Genomic DNA, 20,586 nt, shown 5'->3' with positions numbered 1-20,586 from the left:
TCATGTAGCTTAGATTGGCTTGAATCTCTCACTGTTAAAGCAGTGTCCCAGTCTGTAGCATGAATCTTAAAGAGTCTTTATTAATAAAAGACCCTTTAAGAGCCAAATATTGGGGTGAACACTGGAAGGTCAGAGAGACAGAGCAAACCACAGCTAACCTCACCTGGCCAACTTCTCAGCTGATCTTGTTTCCTCAGACTGGAAGCTTCTGTGTCCTCATCCCAATGGCTCTCAACTGAACTGTGTTTCTCAAAACCTAAAAGCTTAACCAGCCAAATGCTTCTAGTTTCTGGTCCTCACGCCTTATATACCTTCCTGCCTTCTACCACCACTCCCTGGGATTAAAGGCATGAGTCACCATGCTTGGCTGTATCCTTGAACACATGGATTTCTGCCTCTGGAATGCTAGAGGATTAAAGGAGTGTGCTACCACTGCCTATCCTAAGTATCTAGTGGCTTTTCTGTTCTCTGACCCCAGATAGGTTTATTAGGGTGCACAATATATTGGGGAACACAATACCACCACACTAGGCCTTTAAGATCTTCCTGTCTCAGCCTCTCTGAATGCTATGATGAAAAGAGGCTGCTCCAATCATCTAGCTTTGGGTTAAATTTTATAATTCTGGCTAACATTTAGGGTCAGGCAAGGTGGCACACGCCTTTAACCCTACCACTCTGAGACCGGGCCAACACTATACAGAATGTGAGGTCCTGCCTCAAAAGAAAGGCGGGTGTGGGTGGACGACTCAAGTCACATGAGTAATAGTGCTGTTGGTGTGTGCCCCGGCTGAACTGTAACTTTGTTTTTCTTTTTCCTTTTTAAAACCCATTCATTCATTCATTCATTCATTCATGGTTTTTCCGAGACAGGGTTTCTCATTGTTGTTTTGGTCCCTGTCCTGGATCTCGCTCTGTAGACCAGGCTGGCCTCGAACTCACAGAGATCTGCCTGGCTCTGCCTCCTGAGTGCTGGGATTAAAGGCATGCACCACCACCGCCCTAACTGGAACTTTTAACTGGCCATCATAGGCTTCCAACTTTTCTTAGGTTTCCCAGATTGGCCCCTGAGTGTAGTTATGTATCCCATACTCATCCATAGAACTTTGTCCTCACGGGGATATATTTTCATCTTTAAAAAATGGAGTGATAAAGCCAGACAGGGTGACACATACCTGTTATTCCAGCATTCTAGCAGTGAGGCAGAAGGTTCACAAGTTTGAGACCAACCTTGACTGCAGTACAGCTCTGCCTCAAAACATAAAGGAGTGTGACAAGAATGGGTACTTGTCTGTTGTACATACCTTCACATCACCTTCACAGTGAGAAGATGGCTCAGGGCTGAAGGAGCCTGCAGGCAATCCTTGTTACCTGAGTTCTATCTATCCCTAGTGCTCACGTGGTAGAAGACTCCCAAAAGTTGTCCTGACTTCTACCAGTACTGCTTGTGCTCAGGCACACACAGAGGCACAGTGGTTCCTCAAAGAATTCCACTCTAAGGAACCACTACATTTGTATGGCATTTCAGTCTTTTAGACCTTGGGTATATACTTTAGACATATATTGATTTTATTATTTCCTGTGTATGAATATTTTGTATGTTTGTGTACTACGGGCCCATAGCGGTGCCTCTGAGTTGTACTAGGGCATTGAATCCCCTGGGACTAGAGTTACAGATTGTTGTGAGCCACCATGTGGATGCTGGGGATTGAACTCTGGTCCTCTGGAAGAATTGCCAGTACTGATAGCTGCTAAGCTATTGCTCTAGTCCCTAGACATTTTTTTGAGGGTTTTTATTTTTATTTATTTTTTGTTTGTTTTTATGAGACACGGTTTCTCTGTAGTTGTCATGCCTGTCCTGGAACTCACTCTGTAGACCAGGCTGGCCTCAACCTCACAGAGAATCTCCACTGCCTGAGTACTGAGGTTTTAAGTATGTGCCACCACATGCAGCTCTTTAAATGTGGGTTTGGGGGATACTTATGCAGTGAGTTCTTTATTCAGTGAGTCATATACACCCCCCCAGACCCCTAAAGTATGGACCATATGGTTAAGTTGTCTTAATTTCTTTATCCCAGCAGAGCCTTCTAAATCCCAGACCCGCAAACCTAAGTGTGGCAAAGGAACTCACTGTTCTCGAAATGCATACATGTTGGTTTATAGACTGCAAACCCAGGAAAAGAACCACACAATGGTTCAAGTCCCAGGTAATCACTTTTCCTGAATTGCTTCTGGAAATGCTATAGAAGTCTTAACTTCATTTATTAGTGACCACCACCAGCTTACACAAATTGTGACAGGTCTATTGAGTATGGTAAATGTTAGTGAACGTAAGTGCTGGTCACAAATGAACAGTTACTGTGCTTTTGGAGTGACTAGACCTTAGGACTATTCTGTTACCCCAACTCCAAAAAGAGGCAGAAGCAATTTTCAATAATGTTAAATAAAAGGTAACCTAGATTGACGTTTGGTCTTATTTCAACTGGTTTACCTGGCATGTCCCATGTCCTGTAGTATAGAGCCGTTTGATGTTTCTGGGCAGTCTGGGCAGGGATGACCTGGTTTCATTACACCTTCAGCTTCCCTGTAGAAGTTTCCATTCATTCATCTCCAGATGATAATGTGCACATCACTGTAGTCTCTGTCTTTGGAAAAGAGAATAAGGTTGGTTTTTGTGTTTCTCTTTTGGATAGCCTTTCTTCAAGAGCTGGTAGATCGGGATAATTCCAAGTTTGAGGAGTGGTGTGTTGAAATGGCCGAGATGCGCAGGCAGAGTGTGGACAAAGGCAGAGCGAAACACGAGGAGGTGAAGGAGCTGTACCAAAGGTTGCCTGCTGGAGCTGGTCTGTGAGATATTCCAGGACAACACTATTGCCATTGAATGCCTGGGGGTTTTGCTTTGTGGTGCTTTAATCTTCTAAATGTTGCAAAAATGTTTATGAAAAATCCATTTTCTCCTCCTAGAGGCCAGCTTAAAATTTCTAAAATCACTATGTAAACTGGCAGTAACTAGAGATATAATTTTCTTTGTCACTTCCTTTTCAAAGTCTGAGGCTGTTACTGAATGATAAAATGTGCCTTCATGATCTGTAAAGACTTCTTTCACTGTGAGCTGGTGAGACAGCTCAGGGGAAAAAGTTGCTTGCTCTCCAAGCTTGACAACCTGAGATTGATTCCCAGGACACACATGATGGGAGAGAACTGACTTCTGTTGGCTCTTCTCTGACCTTTGCATGCTTGCCTGCCACCTCCCTCCCTGTGCACACACATATTGTAATAAACATTTTTTTTTTGAAGGCTATTTGACTGCTAGGTGTGGTGGTGCATGCCATTAATTCCAGCACCCGGGGAGGCATCCCTGTGAGATATCCCTGAGAGATATAGGCCAGCCTGATCTGCATAGCAGGTTTCAGGCTAGTCAAGGCTTCCTAGTGAAACTTTGTCTCAAAAACAATTTTTTTTCCTTCTGTGAGATATGAAATGTTTCTAAAGCCAGACCTGATTGGATCACTGTGACTTTCTTCTGTTTTTAAATCCTTTGTTACCTAAGAATGTTAACTGACATACATGTGAATACTTTTTTTTTTAAAGATTTATTTATTTTGTATGCAGTATTCTGCCTGTATGTGTCCCTGCAGGCCAGAAGACGGCACCAGATCTCATTACAGATGGTTGTGAGCCACCCTATGGTTGCTGGGAATGGAACTCAGGACCTCTGGAAGAGCAGTCAGTGCCCTTAACTTCTGAGCCATCTCTCCAGCCCATGTGTACACTTTTTAATATAAAATGTTAAAGTAGGAAATCCTTTGTAGCTCCCCTGACTTAGAATTATCTACACAACCTGTTCATCTTATGTATTGTTTATTCAAATTTACCTTGTGCCTCTTCCCTGGCTGGGAATTGTCAAATCACGAAACAAATCCTGCAGCCTCACTCTCCTGCATATGGTAGAGAGAGCAGTGTGTCCAAAGTTAAAATAAGTATTCAAGCATACAATTATATAGATGGACGGTTTTGCCTTTTTTGTGTGTTCATTTCCCATTACTGGTATAATTAATATCAAAGATGACTAGGCCCATATGAAAAGTCTTTAGGTGTTCCCTCCCTGACTGTGGTTACAGCTCAAGGACAGAGCATGTACTTGTATAGATATGTCCTCATTTCTGCACCAGCACCCAATGGAGGAAAAAAGTCATCCCAAACTGCTGCTTATTTTGATTCAATTCCTTCTTTGTGACTTGGTACTTGAACTGTGTTTAAGCGCTAGAATTATCCAAAAAAAGCCACTGACTTTTACTTAATAGGAAATGAACTCAGGAGTCAGATCACTCAATTCGTGGGCATTGACCCTAGAGATCTGTTCTCCAAACTGGAGTCAGTTTCTTGCACTGTGCAGAAGGGAAAAGGACTCCTGCCCTAAAGACAGAATGGGATGAAGCAGTTGAGGGTGAAGGTTCTGAGGAAAGAGCACATGCTCGGCTCTGGAGAGGCCCTGGATCATGAACCACTCATAATGGTGTCGTGATGTCTTTTATACCTTGACCACTCAGGAGCCTTCTTAATGCAAACTCCTTATTCTTAAACGATTATTGTGTAAGCATTCTTTTGAAAGGCCTCCTGCCCTAAAAATCCAAGTCTCATGAAAAACAACATCCCTTTGGCCACTGTTGTTTAAACTTGAATGTGCTTAAAATCTAGATAAATGGTTATATTTTTCATGCTATAATTATTCAGGACTCAAATCCATTGGGTGTTTTGGTTTGTTTAAAAAAAAAAAAACCCTCATTTTAAACTCATGATATTTGGCATTTTCAAGATGGCCTTACTCAGTAGCCCAGGGTGACCTCAAATTCATGGCAGTCCTCCTTCCTCAGCCTCCTTGGTGCTGGGATTAAAGGAGCATCACCACTGTATCTAGGCCACATGATTATTTCATAGTCCTAGGCATTGAAAGAGCTATCACCACAGCAACTGCTTTCTCTCCCAGGACCCCAGCACACTAAATGAGTGCTGGAAATGGGTTGGTTCTCTCTCTCTCTCTCTCTCTCTCTCTCTCTCTCTCTCTCTCTCTCTCTCTCTCTCACAATTACTGTTCAGAACTGTAAAGTCAGAAGTGGTTCCTCTCCCCCCCCCCCATCTTGGAATCTTGCATTAATTAAAACAGCAGACTTCATTGGCAAGTTTTACGTGGGATTCTAGTAGAGGACTGGCAGGTTAACTTTGAATTCTAGTACATACTAAGTGTTTCTTTTTAGACTAACCCCTTAGAGTGGTTAGTCTCATTGTCTCTTGAGACAAGGTCTCACTGTAGCTCAAGCTGATCTGGCGATCACTGTCTGGCCCCTACTGACAGGCTCAGACATGAGTGATCCTCCCACTTCAGTCTCCTGAGTACCAGGATGACAGATGAGAGCCACCTCACCCAGCATCAAGAGCCAGATTCATTTGGTTTATTTTTTCAGCAACAGAAGGTGTTGCCCTCTGTTCACCTCCCTGGATGCTGGAAGAACAGAATAGTCCTTAATATGAGAACTTGTATCAACCTCCCACTTCCCTTGAAAAACTTAAAATTACTCAAACTTTAGTCTCTGACTTTGTATGGGGAAGTAGTAGCTGCTTGGAGACTTTTTAAAGTTTTCCTCAGATTGATCACCCCCTCACCCCTTTCTTATATGCAACATAAACCTGATAAACAGCACAGAACGAGGGAGGCCTTTTGAGTATAATTGGCTATGGTATGATTTGGGGGTATGGGGTGATAATAGTACTGGGGATTGAACAAGGGCAGTGCACATTCAAGCAGTCTTTCTACTAAGGGCAAGTGTGTGTTACTGCTTTGCTTTTTCATTTATTTGTTGGTGGTGCTGGAGATTTGGCTCAGGGCTCCACTTAATGTTAGGCAGATAGTCTAGCATTGAACTACAAGTTCAATGGCCCATGCCATGCTGATATCTTGTAGGATGCCACGGCCATTTTTCCTGTTCTGTGTCTTTCGGTCTCCTCTTATATATTGTTTGGATGTACAATTAACTTTTCTATATCTCTTTTCTTCCAAAAAGCTCAAAATGCTTCACATATCTTATCTTTTACACTCAGCAACATCTCTGTGAGGTAGGTAGAAGGCAGGTATTATTACCTTCATTTTGCAAATTAACTATCTGAAGCATAGAGAGCTTAGGTGACTTGCTCACGTTGAGTTTCTCAAGGCAGAACTTGGAGTTGACTTCGGTCTCCACTGGCAGTTGCCCAGTGCTGCCCTGTGCGGTCCAGTCTCAGTGCAGAAGGGGAGCTGTCATGTCCAAATTTTGTTTTCTGTCACAACATTGAGCTGCTTTACATTAAAATCAAGAAGTGGGAGTTAGCTTTCTGAATGTGTGACTCTGGGGAGTCGGAACCGGTTAAAGTGACCTTTGCACTAAAGTGTCTGCCCCTCAGATCTCGCCAGAAGTAGCACACGATACAAATCATGAATTCATCCTCTGTATGTTTTCTCCTATGTTTTATGCTGGGACTCACTGGAGATCTTTGTAAGTAATCAAAGCTGTCCCTTTATTTTTAATTTTGCCTTTTGGGGAACTCTGGGACTCCCTCTCCCCAAATTAAAATTCATTTTGAAGTGTCTGGTGTTCTTAATTTTTGAGCTTCAAAACTGTTAATTCATTTATAGTGTACTCTGTCCTAGAACTTATTTCCAATACATTATTTTCTTGAAATAAATAACAATGAAATGAATAGATCACACAGACTTTGGGAGAATCATAAATCTTTTTTCTGAACACCAGCCTTACCTTGGAATCAGGAAAGTGTTGAAATGAGCTTGTGAAGTGTGGTTGTAGCTGATAAGGTTAACTGGTAACTTAAGAGCTTGCTTCTCATTTTAATTTTCAGATATATAGCACATACTTGTGCAGGATAAGGGACAAGGTGATGATTTTGCACAGCACCCAGGTGTCCTCATGGAAGCTCTGCTGTGCTCTCAAGCAAGGCACTTCTCTCTGTGGACTCCTCTTGTAGAATGTGGCTAATAATACCCGCCGATCCCATAGGGCTCTGTGCAGATGTGTTTCCCTGTACAGCTCGAGCTCACAGGAGTGCTAGCTAACTGAAGTTCCTAGTCGTCACACATCAGATACCTCCTAGTAATTCTTCTGATCCTCCTGACTTTTGGACAAAGTTTGCACTGGCTTTGGAGGACAATGATTTGTTGTATCATGTAGTCCAAAAACTGTAAAAATACATAGTTTCTTCCCATTCCTTTCTTTTTCAGAGCCCTATGAGTTTGTCTCTCTTGAATGGCTGCAAAAGTGGTTGGATGAATCGACACCCACCAAACCTATTGATAATCATGCTTGCCTATGTTCACACGACAAGCTTCATCCAGACAAAATATCAATTATGAAGAGAATATCGGAATATGCAGCTGACGTTTTCTACAGTCGATATGGAGGAGGTCCACGACTAACTGGTAAGTCAGGGCGTCATCTCTGCTTGCACGAATAAAGCCTGGAGTTTGCACTCTGCTCTTTGAGATCGGGACAGGGCGACAACATGCAGTAAGTAAACTATATTCCTGCACTTTGCAGAATGGAGTTGCCAATTAGAGCACAATTGAAGCCAGGCTACAATTGGATGGAGTGCAGACAAAATAGGTTCCCTTTAAAGAGAATCACCTACAGTAGTAGTTTGCCAGCTCACACAAGTATCTTAAAAGCCTTGAGTCTTTTTGTTTTTTGTTTTTTTTTTTTTTTTTTTTTTTTTTGTTTTTTTTTTTTTTTGGTTTTTCGAGACAGGGTTTCTCCGTGTAGCTTTGCGCCTTTCCTGGAACTCACTTGGTAGCCCAGGCTGGCCTCGAACTCACAGAGATCCGCCTGGCTCTGCCTCCCGAGTGCTGGGATTAAAGGCGTGCGCCACCGCCCGGCTTTGAGTCTTTTTGTTTGGTTCATTTCCAGTCTTGTTTGTGTAGGTTTGGGATATTGCTTCTAAATCTGCTTAGTTCTACCTGGAATGTGCAGAGATTTGTAGCTACAAGTAGCCAATCTGTTTAGTTCTGGCTGCTGCTTCTTAAGCAATTTTCTATTTATATTAAAATTTTTATTTATAAAGTGTGTCTGGGTATTTTGCTAGCATGTATGTCTGCACTACATGCTCCACAGTTTTCTTTTCAATGAGCAACTGGCAACACAGATCCCCTTTTAATCACCAATGGGGCCAAGGATTGCATGACCTCCAGTTGCCCTTTCCTGAAGTTAAATGCTATTTTGGTTATACACAGCATTTAATCATATGCTCTAGGCCTTTCTGGGTGCACAGGATTTTGTGTTCTAAAGTACTCATCATTCAGAATTAATAAACTGTGCAATGCGTAGCTATTTCTTTTAAATCTTTTTTTTAGGTGGGGTGTGTGGGATAGGATTTAGCAGGGTTCCAGTCAGGATTTTTCTGTGTATCCATGGCTGTCCTGGGACCTACTTTGTAGACTAGACTGACCTTGAAGAAGCCAGAATTTCACCTGCCTCTGCCTCTACCTCCGAAGGTAGAGGTTTATGCCACTACTGCCTGACTAAATCTTTTTATGAGTATTTGGGCTGCATGTATGTCTGTGTGTGCCTGGTGCCAAGGAGGGCAGAAGAGGGCATCAAATCCCCTGGAACTGGAGTTATGAATATTATGAATGTGAGCCACCATGTGAGTGGGAAATTGAACTAGGGTCCTCTGCCAGAACAAGTGCTCATGGCTCAGTGGTTAAGTTCCCACAAGCTCTTTCAAAGAATCACATTTCAGGACCAGTGCAAAGACGTTGACCTGAATGATTCCCTGTGATGGAAGAGAACCAACTTCCCGTGGTCCTCAGACGTGCATTGTGGCACATGCGTGTGCACATGCATTATATACCCACAGTAGCAATCAATGAAATTTAAACCGAAAACAATCACATGGCATGTGATTTCATGACCTTCTGTGCTCTTGTGCCATGTCCTCTTGCTCTCATCTCTTCAGTATTCTGTGCTTGGAAGGTCCTGTCCACATGAAGACCATCACTTGTACAGTGTCAGATATGTGGACCCTCCCTCCAGTCAGATTCCTTCAAGGAACTTCACAAGTATCTCAGTCTAGTGATACACAGTGCTTTATGCTGTTGTTGACTATAGTTGATAAACACTGTCTTCATTATATAGGAAACTTAATATATGGGTGTCTAGATCAGCAAAATCGGGGTATATAAAAGACTGTATTGTAAAAATTTGTGTTTTTGCCAGGTGCGGTAACACACGCCTTTAATCCCAGCACTCCAGAGACAGACAGAGCTCTGAGTTCAAGACCAGCCTTGTCTACAAAATGAGTTCGAGCCTAGCCAGGGCTGTTGTTAAACAGTCTCAGGGGAAAATTTTGTGGTTTAGATTTAAAATTCTTGTGTATTTTGTTCAATACTGGAAACATTCTCATAGAAAGTCTGCTATTTTGATGTCTTTAGTGAAAGCCCTGTGTAAGGACTGTGTTGTAGAACGCTGTCGTGTACTGCGCCTGAAGAGCCAACTGAATGAAGACTACAAAACCGTCAACAATTTGCTGAAAGTAACAATGAAGGGGTATGTTTCACAGCCTGCTGTTCACAAGAGCTTCGAACATTGCCGGGCAGTGGTCAGGCAGCTGTGGGCTCATCCCGGGGAAAGAGTTGGCTGTTTGAAGGTGGAAGGTGGATAGCAGAGCAGTTCTCAAGTAAAACTTGTACTGTGAGCACGGCTCACATTGTATTCCCAGCACGTTAGAGGCCATCCTGGGCTGCATTCATTTCTGTGTGTATATGTGTCTGTTCATTGTTTGTGGACTTGTGTGCGCGTGTCCTGAAACGTGTAGATGTGCAAGCACAACTTTCAGGTGGTGGTTCTCTCCTTTGGCCATGTGGGTCTGAGGGATAACTCAGGTGCCTGCCATGCTTGGCAGCAAATGTCTTTACTGCCGAGTCCAGCACTCTTTTAACAAAAGAAGTAGTATTTTCTTCTGTGGCTGGAGAGATGGCCTTGTGGAGAGTGGGCTTGCCTTGCTAACGTGAAGATGAGTTCAGATCCTTAATACTCACGGAGTTATGATCATCCCAAGAGGCAGAGACAAGCTGGACCTATTGGTCTCTAGTTAAAGAGACCCTTCCTCAGAAAATCAAGAGGAAGACCTCTGACTTTGTACCTCTAAACACACATGTGCACATGTGCCTACTATGCACCCGTAAACATTCCAAAACACACCACATACACATTTCTTAGTGTAATTTAGAAACTTTTATTTTATGTGTGTAGGTGTTTTGTCTGCATGTAGATCTTGTGTGTGCCTGTTGCCCACAGAGGCTACAAACAGACATTGGATCCCTGGGGAATAGAATATAGTTGTGAGCCACCATATAGGTGTTCGCCATCAAACTCAGGCCCTCTGAGAATACAGCCAGTGATCTTGACCACTGAGCCATCTTTCCAGCCCTTAAGCTAGAATTTTGTTTTGTTTGCGACAGGGTTTCTCTGTATAACTCTGGCTGTCCTGGAATTCTCTGTAGACCAGGCTGGCCTCAAACTGCCTCTGCCTCCAAGTGTTAGAATTAAAGGCATGTGCCACCATTGCCCAGCTAAATTAAAGTTTTTTTAAAAAAATGAATTTTTGTAGTGCGTACTCTGCAAGGATGAAGTGATGTTGAGAAGGGAAACTCAGTGTGTCGTCCTTAAGAAACATGCAGGGTGTTGGAAGTCTGTCGAACCCCACTCCACAGAGCACTTCAACCAAGAGTCATTAAGTGGTGGCACTTGCTATGCTCAGGTCCTTAGTTCCTGTTAGTGTTTCCCCAGCAGACCTAAGGACCTGAGCATAGCAAGGGCCCATTCTCCAAGGCCTACTCTGTGACTTGAGTATATATGTGTATGACATCAGTACCGGTGTATATACCTGAGTGTCAGCTCTGTGTGCTGAGAGCAGTAATCACATGGAAGAAGGTTGGATGTGAGTGGAGTGGGTTTTGATGGATGAGAGAAAGAGCAAGATTTAAAATGGAAACCAAGCGTTAGACACCTGCAGTTCAGTAGTGAGGCCTGAAAATGGTTCACATCAGGAATTGGATTAGAGACAGTTGTGTGCACGGTAGTTGATTGGAGTGTTTATAATCATTTTAGTTGCGGCCTTCAGGGGAAAGCCAGAACAGGAGGGAGCACTGGGAGTCACCTGCTGGGTAACGCTCTCTCCTTCCACAGCAATGACGGATTCTGGGTGGGGAAGTCTTCCTTGCGCAGCTGGCGCCAGCTGGCTCTCGAACAGCTAGATGAGCAAGACGGCGAGGCGGAGCAGAGCAACGGGAAGATGAACGGGAGCCCCTTCAATAAAGGTGACAGCTGTTAGAGCCTTTGTAGTTTGGGGGGGGGGGGCTTTGCTCTCTGTCCACCGGGTTCCTCCACCACCTCAGCAGCTGCTGTCTGTGCTCTTCAGATCTGTGTGCCTAGTCTTTTCTTGAACATGGGGATTCACGTGTGCTTGCAGAGTTGGAGTCTCCATGGCAAAGCAACACTGTGGTCCCCTACCTCTGTCCCCACCAATTTGGGGTGCCTGATGAGGAGCCTGTGGCAGCGGAACTGTGCTCAGCTTGCTCGGGTGCTCTGTGGGAAGCACTGGGTCCCAGCTCTTCGACCTTCATTTTCAGTTAAATTGCCTTCATAAAAATTATGCCCATGTGTGTTAAGACATTTATGAAGTCTCAAGGTCTCAGAAACAGCTAGGGCAAATAATAGATGTTGAAGCTTCTGAGATTCCCGGGGGCCTCTCCTTTACAGCAATGAGCTCCGGGCTCAAGTGCCACCTAGTCAGTCACGTGCAGGGTTCATGTCGGTTCTGCTCCAGCCACAAAGGAGGATAATGGCTCCAGAAATCTCTGCAGGCTGTTGAGCTCAGCACAGTTTGGCTTTACGATGATAGCAGCCATTGACCAATGTGACCTCTGCACTGCCTCAAGGAGGGCAGGATTTGGACAGCTTATTGCTTGTCCATTCTTTTTGAGCCCTGCTTTCAGACAGGAAATCATGTTATTGTAAACCTACCAGAAAACAGATACCAAAGGAAATTAGAGCATTTAGAATGACCTAAGTCTAAACTGGAGACTGTGATTCTGTCTGTAACTAATTTTGAAGTTAGTTGGGCTCAGTAGTGCTGTGTAGTTAGTGATTGTGAAGTTATTTTCATATACCTACACCCCGTTTTGTTATTTTACACTACTGGGCCTGGAACCAGGGCCTCACATGAGCTAGGCAAGTATACTACCTCTGCATTACCCTACAGTTTTATTGATTTTATTCCCAAATACTGACATTTGCATACTTGGATTTTTTTTGTTGTTTTGAGACAGTGTTCTGTGTAGCCCTGGCTGTCCTGGAACTCACTGAAATCTGCCTGCCTCTGCCTCTCGAGATTAAAGGCGTGCACCACCACTGCCTGGCTTTATTTCAAATTTTTAAACTTTGTTGAAATGATGTATTTTCTAAATTTTTTACAGGTAAGGTCTTATGTAGCCCAAGCTGCTCTCAACTGTAAAGCTGAGCATGGCCTTTAACTTCTGATCTTCCTTTTTCCACCTCCCCAGGGCTGAGATTATAGGGCTCAGCTGCCACAACTGTTGATGTGTGGTATTTCCACTCCCTGCCTTTTTTTCTTTTTCTCCGCGTCCTTCTCTCCCTCCCCCCTTTCTTTTTTTTTTTTTTTTTTGAGTTAGACTGTCACACTCACTGTATAGCACCGGCCAGCCTGAGACTTCATGCCTCACTCTACTGCTGTAGTTACAGATATGCACCTTGCCTGGCTATGCATTACAGCTTATATATCACTTCCCAAGTGATGCTCCTTTTAGAGAGGTGTTCTTAGTTAAGAGGTGCTCTAGCCCTGTCTTGAATGGGTGGAGAGACTAAGCTCACCCACACTGACTGAGCATGCTGTCTACTGCTTAGCTGTATTTCCATTCTTTTGGGCTGTGTATTTGCAAATTTTCGATTTTCTTTTTTTCTTTTTAGACAGTTTGACTGTAGCCCTGTCTGACCTGGAACTCACTATACTCCAGGCTGCCTCTAACTGACAAAGACTGTCTCTGCTTCCCAAGTGCTGGGACTGTAGGTGCCCACCATGATCTGCAGTTTTCCTTTTGATTCCAATAATCTGTTGGTCTGGAGAGATGGTTCAGTAGTTACAACAGTGGCTGCTCTTCTAGAGGACCTGGGTTCGAGTCCTAGCACCCACACAGTAGCTTATAACTGTCTGTCACTTCCAGTCCTAGGGTATGTGATGCCCTCTTCTGACTTCCTTGGCAGCAAGCCTGAATGTGGGCGCTCATATATATAGGCAAACACCCACCCATGTACATGATATTTAATTAGGAAAGATTGTTCTCTGTGACTCAAGGGCACAGCATTGATTTCAGTTGTGTGCGCCCATCATTTGAAAACCTTTGCTGTCACATGACTTAGCACACACCCTTTTCTTTTTTCTTTTTTTTTTTTTTTAGAGATTTGTTTAGTGTTCTGTCTGCAGGTATCCCTGCAGGCCAGAAGATGGCGGCAGATCTCATTACAGATGGTTTTGAGCCACCATGTGGTTGCTGGGAATTGAACTGAGGACCTTTGGAAGAGCAAGCAGTGCTCTTAACCTCTGAGCCATCTCTCCAGGCTCTGCCCCACCCTTTTCATTTAGAGCTCTTCATACATCAGCTCTTTTATGCAGGCATGGAAAATAGAAATGTCTATTCATGCTGCGCTAGCTCAAATATTTTTCATGTTGCTTTTCCTGTAATAGGCCTAATTTCAGTCATCTTCCCGTTTCTTTTCTGAGGGGTGGTATTTTTGTTTTGAGATAGGATCTCTCTATTATGTAGCTCTGCCTGTCTTGAAACTCATTATGTAGGCCAGGCTAGTCTTGAACTCACATCTGCCTCTAGATTGCTGGGATCAAAAGTGTGCACCACCACACTCAGCCTCAGAATTTTTGAAGCTTAAAGTACATAAATGTAGCAGTGTGCCCCACCCCCCAGTCCCTGCCAGGAGGCAAGAACCCTGCTGGCATTGCATAGACAAGGCTGCAGCCCTGGCTGACAGTACAGGTAGCTCTTTTGACTTGTGGCTGCAAAGGCATTGTATGCGTGTGCACTCACAGAGGGAGTGAGCATTCTTATGTGTTGTGCTGTGGGATGTCCAGTATACCTCCAGTTTTTCCAGCAGGTCAGAGAGCCAGCTATGAGTGTAATTAGCATGTACTGCTCTGTGATGGGTATAGGTTCCTGGACGACTAGGAGTGATGGAGGCTTGCTTTCTAACTTTTGAATATCAAGAGTTTAGGAGTCTGATACATGAGATTAACTTGGTGTTGACACTTACCTTTTCCAAATCGAGGTTACCATCTTATATTCAAGAAGTGACACAGAGGTGACAGAATGTGTCTGATTATGTTCTTCTCAGGACCAGTTTTCTATTGAGGCTGTTGTGGGGCATGGGTCTGTTCTGTTTTGGGAATCAAACTCAGCCTTGCACATGCCGAGCAAGTGGTCTACCATTGTATGACACTTACTGTTTAAGCTTTTTAAATCCCTTGTAACATCTCTACTTGGATGGGGAGCCACATATCCCAGGCTGACACTAAACTTACAGCCCTCCTGCCTTCCCCTCCCAAGTACTGAGAACATAGGTGTGCACCTCCACACTTGGCAGGAAATGTTCTTTATGTAGACTGAGTGTGTTAAAAAGCCATTTTGAGGGGGCTGGAGAGATGGCTCAGAGGTTAAGAGCACCGAATGCTCTTCCAGAGGTCCTGAGTTCAATTCCCAGCACCCACATAGTGGCTCACAACCATCTGTAACGAGATCTGGCACCCTCTTCTGTATACATAATAAATAAATCTTTTAAAAAAAAAAAAAAAAAAAAAAGCCATTTTGAAAAACTAGTCCAGTCTCCAAATGTTTAAGATTTATGTAGTGACAGTGTAGACAAGCAAGGACTGGGAGTAACAGTATTCCTAAACATGACATACTTTACTTCATGTAAAGTTCAACCCCTAAGGACTGGGAGATGAAAATGACACATGACATGTAGATGGCACTTGACTAGAACTAATAGGATATGCAAATTTCAGATTATTTTGATTTTCCAGACAGGGTTTCTCTGCATAGCTCTGGCTGACCTGGAACTCACTCTGTAGATGAGGCTGGACTTGAACTCAGATCTACCTGCCTTCTGACTCTTACATGTGACTCTCTTTTCTTTATTTCTTTTCCTTTTTTCCTTCTAAAGACAACTTCCTTCCCTTTTTATAATAAAAGAATTAGCTGAGTGGTGGTGATGCACACCTTTGATCCCAGCACTTGGGAGGCAGAGGCAGGCGGATCTCCATGAGTTTAAGGCCAGTCTGGTCTACAGAGCTAGGTCCAGGACAGCGAGGCCTCCGCAGAGAGAGACAAATTCCCACACAGGTCAAGCTGGCTCTAATCTCCTCACCTCCACTGTCCCCAGTGCTGGGGTCACAGTGTAGGCCACTCCAACAGGTTTACTACAAAAGTCTTCAAAATCATGAACTGTCACTGAGGTTTTCCTCTTTTCCTTTTAAGGGAAATGAAGTATAGTCCTTCTCTGCACACCTGTAGAAGTCTCACTTGGGTTGATATTTCAGAATTATTTCAAGTTTTCTTTGCTTAAAGTTCTATCTACTGCTTTGAACTTGGAACTACAACAGCCAGAGCTGTAATTGTCTTTCTTTTGATTAGATGAAGCAAAGGAAGAAAAGAAAGAAGAGGAGGAGGAGTTAAACTTTAATGAAGACATCCTGTGTCCCCATGGTAAGCTGGAAGCTCACGTCTGTCGGCATCAGCTCCTGTCATGTTTTGTTCTACCCTTTCCCTAAAGGTCTGTTTGGGTTTCATTATGTAGTCCAGGTTGGGGATCATAGGTATATGTCGTCGGCACACCTGAAAATTCTTTTTGTAGAATATTTCAGAGCTCATGCTAGCTTCCAGAACGCTATGCATTTTTTATTAGGTAGTTTTGGCTCCTCTGTTCTTGTGTTTTTCAGTGTGGTTCCAGTACATTGGCAGTGCTTGTGCGCTGGAAGTTCACTTGGCAGGGCCGGTGACTGCTGCCCCTCGATTTCTTTCTTTCCCTTACCTGGAAATGCAGACCTGTTTTCATTGTTGTGGGACTGCATGCAGGAAGAGGGCTCACCTGTGTTCAGTGTAGAACATTTACCTACCCAGCTCTTCCACCCTGAGTGCGGAGGACTGATCATGTCAACTCTGTGGCTTTGGTTTTATATGTGCAGTTAGAGGAGGACATTCATTTGTCTGTCAGACACAGGAAGCTAAGAATTAACTAGCTCGGAGATTAATAGTGTTGTGTAATTTTCTGCTTATTTTTGAAAAAGGCTCAATCTCTGTAGCTTACATTGAACTTGGAGAGTGTCTGTATCAGTCAGTGTTTACAGAGCTGAATTACATGTGTGTGCTTGTGGGATACGGGGTGGGGTGACTTTCTTTTGCTGGATGTGGTAGAGCACCCCTTTAATCTCAGCACTCAGGAGGCAGAGTGAGATCTTCTCTTAGAGGCCATCCTGGTCCACATAAGTTGTAAGCCAACCAAGGCAGTGCCATAGCTTTTTAGTTCAATTCTTTCCTTTCATCCTCCCTCCCCCTCCCTCTCTCTCTCTCTCCCTCCCTCTTTCCCTTCCTTTCTTTCCTTCCTTTCATTTATTTATTGAGAAAGCTCAATAGCTCTGGCTAGTTTTAAACTTGTTAATCCCCATGACTCAGCTCTTAGGTGCTGAGATTGTAAGTGCTATACCAGGCTAGACTGAGTTTTAAATCCCATCTCAGCCTCTGGGTGCCCCCACCAGATCTGCTGGAGACAGGTCTGTAGCATAGTAAATCTGGTTGCATTTTATTTTATTTTTAACACATGTCTGTGTCAAAAGTGCTGGTGTCCACAGAGGCCAGAGCATTGGAGCTCTTGGAGGTGGAGTCACAGGTGGTTAAGCTGCCTGATGTTCATGCTGGGAATCAAACTCCAGCCCTCTGCAAGAACACTACATTCTTTTAACCACTAAGTGCTCTTCCCTGGTTCTGGGCCCTTCTTTTTAAAAGTTTGTTTTTAGTTTTGCATAAATCAGAAGGCAGCTTCATAAAGTTGGCTCACTCTTTTTTTTTTCGTTTTTCAAGACAGGGTTTCTCTGTGTAGCTTTGCGCCTTTCCTGGAACTCACTTGGTAGTCCAGGCTGGCCTCGAACTCACAGAGATCCACCTGCCTCTGCCTCCCGAGTGCTGGGATTAAAGGCGTGCGCAACCACCGCCCGGCTAGCTCACTCTTTCAGCCTTTACATGATTTCCAAGTTCGAACTCAGGTTGGCAGGCTTGCATGTCACATGTCTTGTCTGCTCATTGGTCTTGCCTGTCCTTCTGGTTACTTCTGACTTTTGCCAACTTACTGTTGATTTTCTTGTATTGCGTACATCCTGTGTGTGTGTAGGGGTACTCTTGTGTGTGCAGATTTGTCTATACATGGGTGTACATGTAACGGGCTGGGAGATGGCTCTGCAGTTAAGAGCACTTGCTCTTGTGGAAGACCCAGGTTTGGTTCCCATAGCCCACATGGTTCCACATGGTGTTCACAACCATTTGGAACTCTCCTTCTAGGGGTACCCAGTGACCTCTTTTGGTTTCCCTGGCACTATATACACATGTGGTACAAAGACATACATGCAGGCAAAACACTCATATACTTAAAATAAAAATCAGTCTTAAAGAGAGATTTCCTCTTTTTAAAAAAGTCTGGACTGGCATGGAGTTCAATATGTATGCTAGGATGTCTTCTAGCTGGCCAGCTCAAGCAGATCTGTCTGGGATGACAAGTGTGACATCACATCCAGTCTGCTTTTACATAGGCTCTGGCAATCAAGCTTAGGTCCTCAGCTTTTAAGGTAAACACTGATCAACTGAGCTCTTTCCCCAGCCCCTTAGCCATCACCTTCTAAGCTTTAAAAATGTTTTGCAGATGGTCACTTCTTTTTTGTAGTCTTCATAGAGAGAGTTTCAAGTCAGTCAGGGCTACATGGTGAGATGCAGCCTCTTCAAAAAGAAAAAAAGGCGGGGGAGAGAAAAAATGCTGTTGCTAGGCCACTGAAAATAAATGTAGTTTTGTTGACTGGAGCTTGAGCTCTGAGAGAGGAGCTATTCAAAGCATGGTTCTTGTTGCTGGGGTGGCAGTGAGTCCAACTTGAAGTGATCCTAGCTCTACTGTAAAAGTTTCTATAGAATTACCCTTTTGGGAGCTGGAGAGACGGTGCTCTTCAAGAGGTTCTGAGTTCAGTTCCCAGCAACCACATGGCAGCTTACAACTGTCGATAATGAGATATGGTGCCATCTTCTGGCATGCAGGTATAAATGCAGATAGAGCACACAAGCACACGCATGCACACGCACATACACCACCTACACACACAATATGTAAATATATTTATTTACATATATTATAAATAAATATAAAATGAATTATCCATTTTGGTTTTCTGAGACAGGGTTTTTCTGTGTAACAGTTCTGTCTGTCCTGGAACTTTTCTGTAGACCAGGCTGGCCTTGAACTCACAGAGGTCCACCCACCTTTGCCTCCTGAGTGCTGGGGTTAAAAGCATGTGCCACCACCGCCTGCTCCCCCCCCAAAAAAGATGTAATTTTATGTTCATTGGTTTTTTGCCTGCCTGCATGTCTGTTTGAGGTGTGTCAGGTCCTCTGGAACTGGAAGTACAGACAGCTGTGAGCTGCTATGTAGGTGTTGGGAATTGAACCCCTGTCCCCTGGAAGAGCAGTCAGTGAAATGAAACTATCATTTCAACCCTAATCTTGTATTCTTTGTAAGTGATTAATCTTCCTGCTGTCAGTGTGTTGGGGGACAGAAAGAAGCAGGATACATTCTTCACCATTGTCACCCTCAGAACTGGGGAGTTCTAGACTTGTAGGGACCTCAACCTAGGCTAAAACTTTAGTTCATGGTGTCACACATCAAAGAATTTTAGGGCTAGTCAGTTTATGAAGCAAAGATGGGCCTTATATGTGTTCTATCTCTGTGCATGTGTGTGCACTCTGCATGCTGGTGCCTGTGTAGGCCAGAAGATGGTATCACATCCCCTAATACTGGAATTAAAGATGGTTGTGAGCCACCATGTGATGCTGGTAACTGCACCCAGGTCCTATGCAAGAACAGCAACTGTGCTTAACTACTGGGCCATCTCTCCCTCCCCTGGGTTTTGATCTTTAAAATTTTTCTTACATGTTGTAATTTGTGTGGGAGGTCTCATGTGCCATGTCATGTGTGAAGATCAGAATCCCTTTGAGGAAGTACACTGTTTTGCTACCTTTACCTGGGTTCTGGAGATTGAATTCATTTGTCAGTGTAGCACAGCATATGCCTTACCCTCTGACCATTTAATTGGCCCAGTAAATGTTCACATTGTGACCTGGTGTTGTTTTGCTCTTTGGGGGGCTGGCCACCCAACTCACAAATAAATTGCTTGTTCTTAATTGTTTTGGCTTGCTCTCTCCCCCCCCCCCCCCCCCTTTCCTTACCTTTAAATTATCCCCTCTACCTTTTGCCTTTGGGCTTTTCCCACTCTTTGACTTCTGTAAATCTTACTCAGTGGCTTGCTGTGTAACTGGCCTCTGGAGTCCTCTTCCTTCTCTGGCTGTAGTTTTCTAGTTTTCTCCTATTTATTCTCTCTGCCTGTCAGCCCTGCCTATCCTTTCTCCTAACTTGCTATTGGCTGTTCAGTTCTTTACAAGACCTTCAGGTGTTTCAGATAGGCAAAGTAACACAGCTTCAAAGTTAAACAAATGCAACATTAACAAAAGTAATACACCTTAAAATAATTTTCTACAATGGTTCCTCTGGTGACAAATTTATTAAAGCAAATGCAGTTGTTTTGGGGATTGAGGGGAGTGCCCTCTTGTGTAGTAGACAACAATTGCCACCCTCCTCAGCATGTGAGCTTGGCATCCTCCTGCTTCAATCTGCAAAAGAGCCAAGATTGAAGCCTATCCCTGCATTAGGCATTCTTCTCCATGCTTGGAAGATATTTTGTTTGTCTGTTTGTCCCTGTGTTTGTCGTCCTGGACCTTTCAGGTACTACTTCAGGAAGGTTGTTCCTGGCTCTGCAGCAGGGACAGAGAGGAAGGCCAGGGGCCAGGTTGGAGGAGCGTGAGCTTTAGAAGAGGACTTGCCTGCCACTTCCTCCAGACAGTGCTGCAGGAGTTTACTACTGCACTTGCTCCCCCCCCCCCCGCCCCCCCCCCCCCCACACACAGGGTTTTCTTTTTCTTTTTTTTGACAGGGTTTCTCTGTTGTTTTGGTCCTGTCTTGGATCTTGCTCTGTAGACCAGGATGGCCTTGAACTCAGAGAGATCCCCCTGGCCACACCTTGCTTAAGATATTCCTTGAGATATTCAAAGGACCTGAAGCGTTGAGGGTAGAGTTACCTCGAGAAGATTACATTTGTGTTATTAGAGTATTGGGCATGGCAAAGACAGCTTTGTTCCTCAGTGCTGTGCTGGCTCTA

At 44.0% G+C, this 20,586-nt stretch overlaps 1 protein-coding gene across 5 annotated transcripts in view; it reads left to right on the top strand.

Moving 5' to 3' along the window:
- Positions 1-20,586, top strand: part of Usp48 (ubiquitin specific peptidase 48) — a 71,276-nt gene that overhangs the window by 21,144 nt on the left and 29,546 nt on the right. For 3 of the 5 annotated variants that reach the window (XR_008213520.1, XM_052715191.1, XM_052715188.1), the window contains exons 10-15: positions 2,076-2,204; positions 2,691-2,840; positions 7,265-7,462; positions 9,470-9,584; positions 11,226-11,356; positions 15,758-15,829. Coding sequence is in view for 4 of the 5 variants with exons in the window: in XM_052715191.1 (XP_052571151.1) it covers positions 2,076-2,204; positions 2,691-2,840; positions 7,265-7,462; positions 9,470-9,584; positions 11,226-11,356; positions 15,758-15,829 (795 nt within the window). In the remaining variant the exon portion in view is untranslated. The remainder of the gene's footprint in view (positions 1-2,075; positions 2,205-2,690; positions 2,841-7,264; positions 7,463-9,469; positions 9,585-11,225; positions 11,357-15,757; positions 15,830-20,586) is intronic. The other 2 variants (XM_052715192.1, XM_052715189.1) reach the window with 1 other exon arrangement.

The sequence above is a fragment of the Peromyscus californicus genome, unplaced genomic scaffold (genome assembly GCF_007827085.1).
Source record: "Peromyscus californicus insignis strain IS unplaced genomic scaffold, ASM782708v3 Scaffold_5__1_contigs__length_169319896, whole genome shotgun sequence".
NCBI lineage: Eukaryota > Metazoa > Chordata > Mammalia > Rodentia > Cricetidae > Peromyscus > Peromyscus californicus.
Note: the sequence above shows the minus strand (reverse complement) of the source record. Positions and strands in the feature narration are given on the sequence as shown.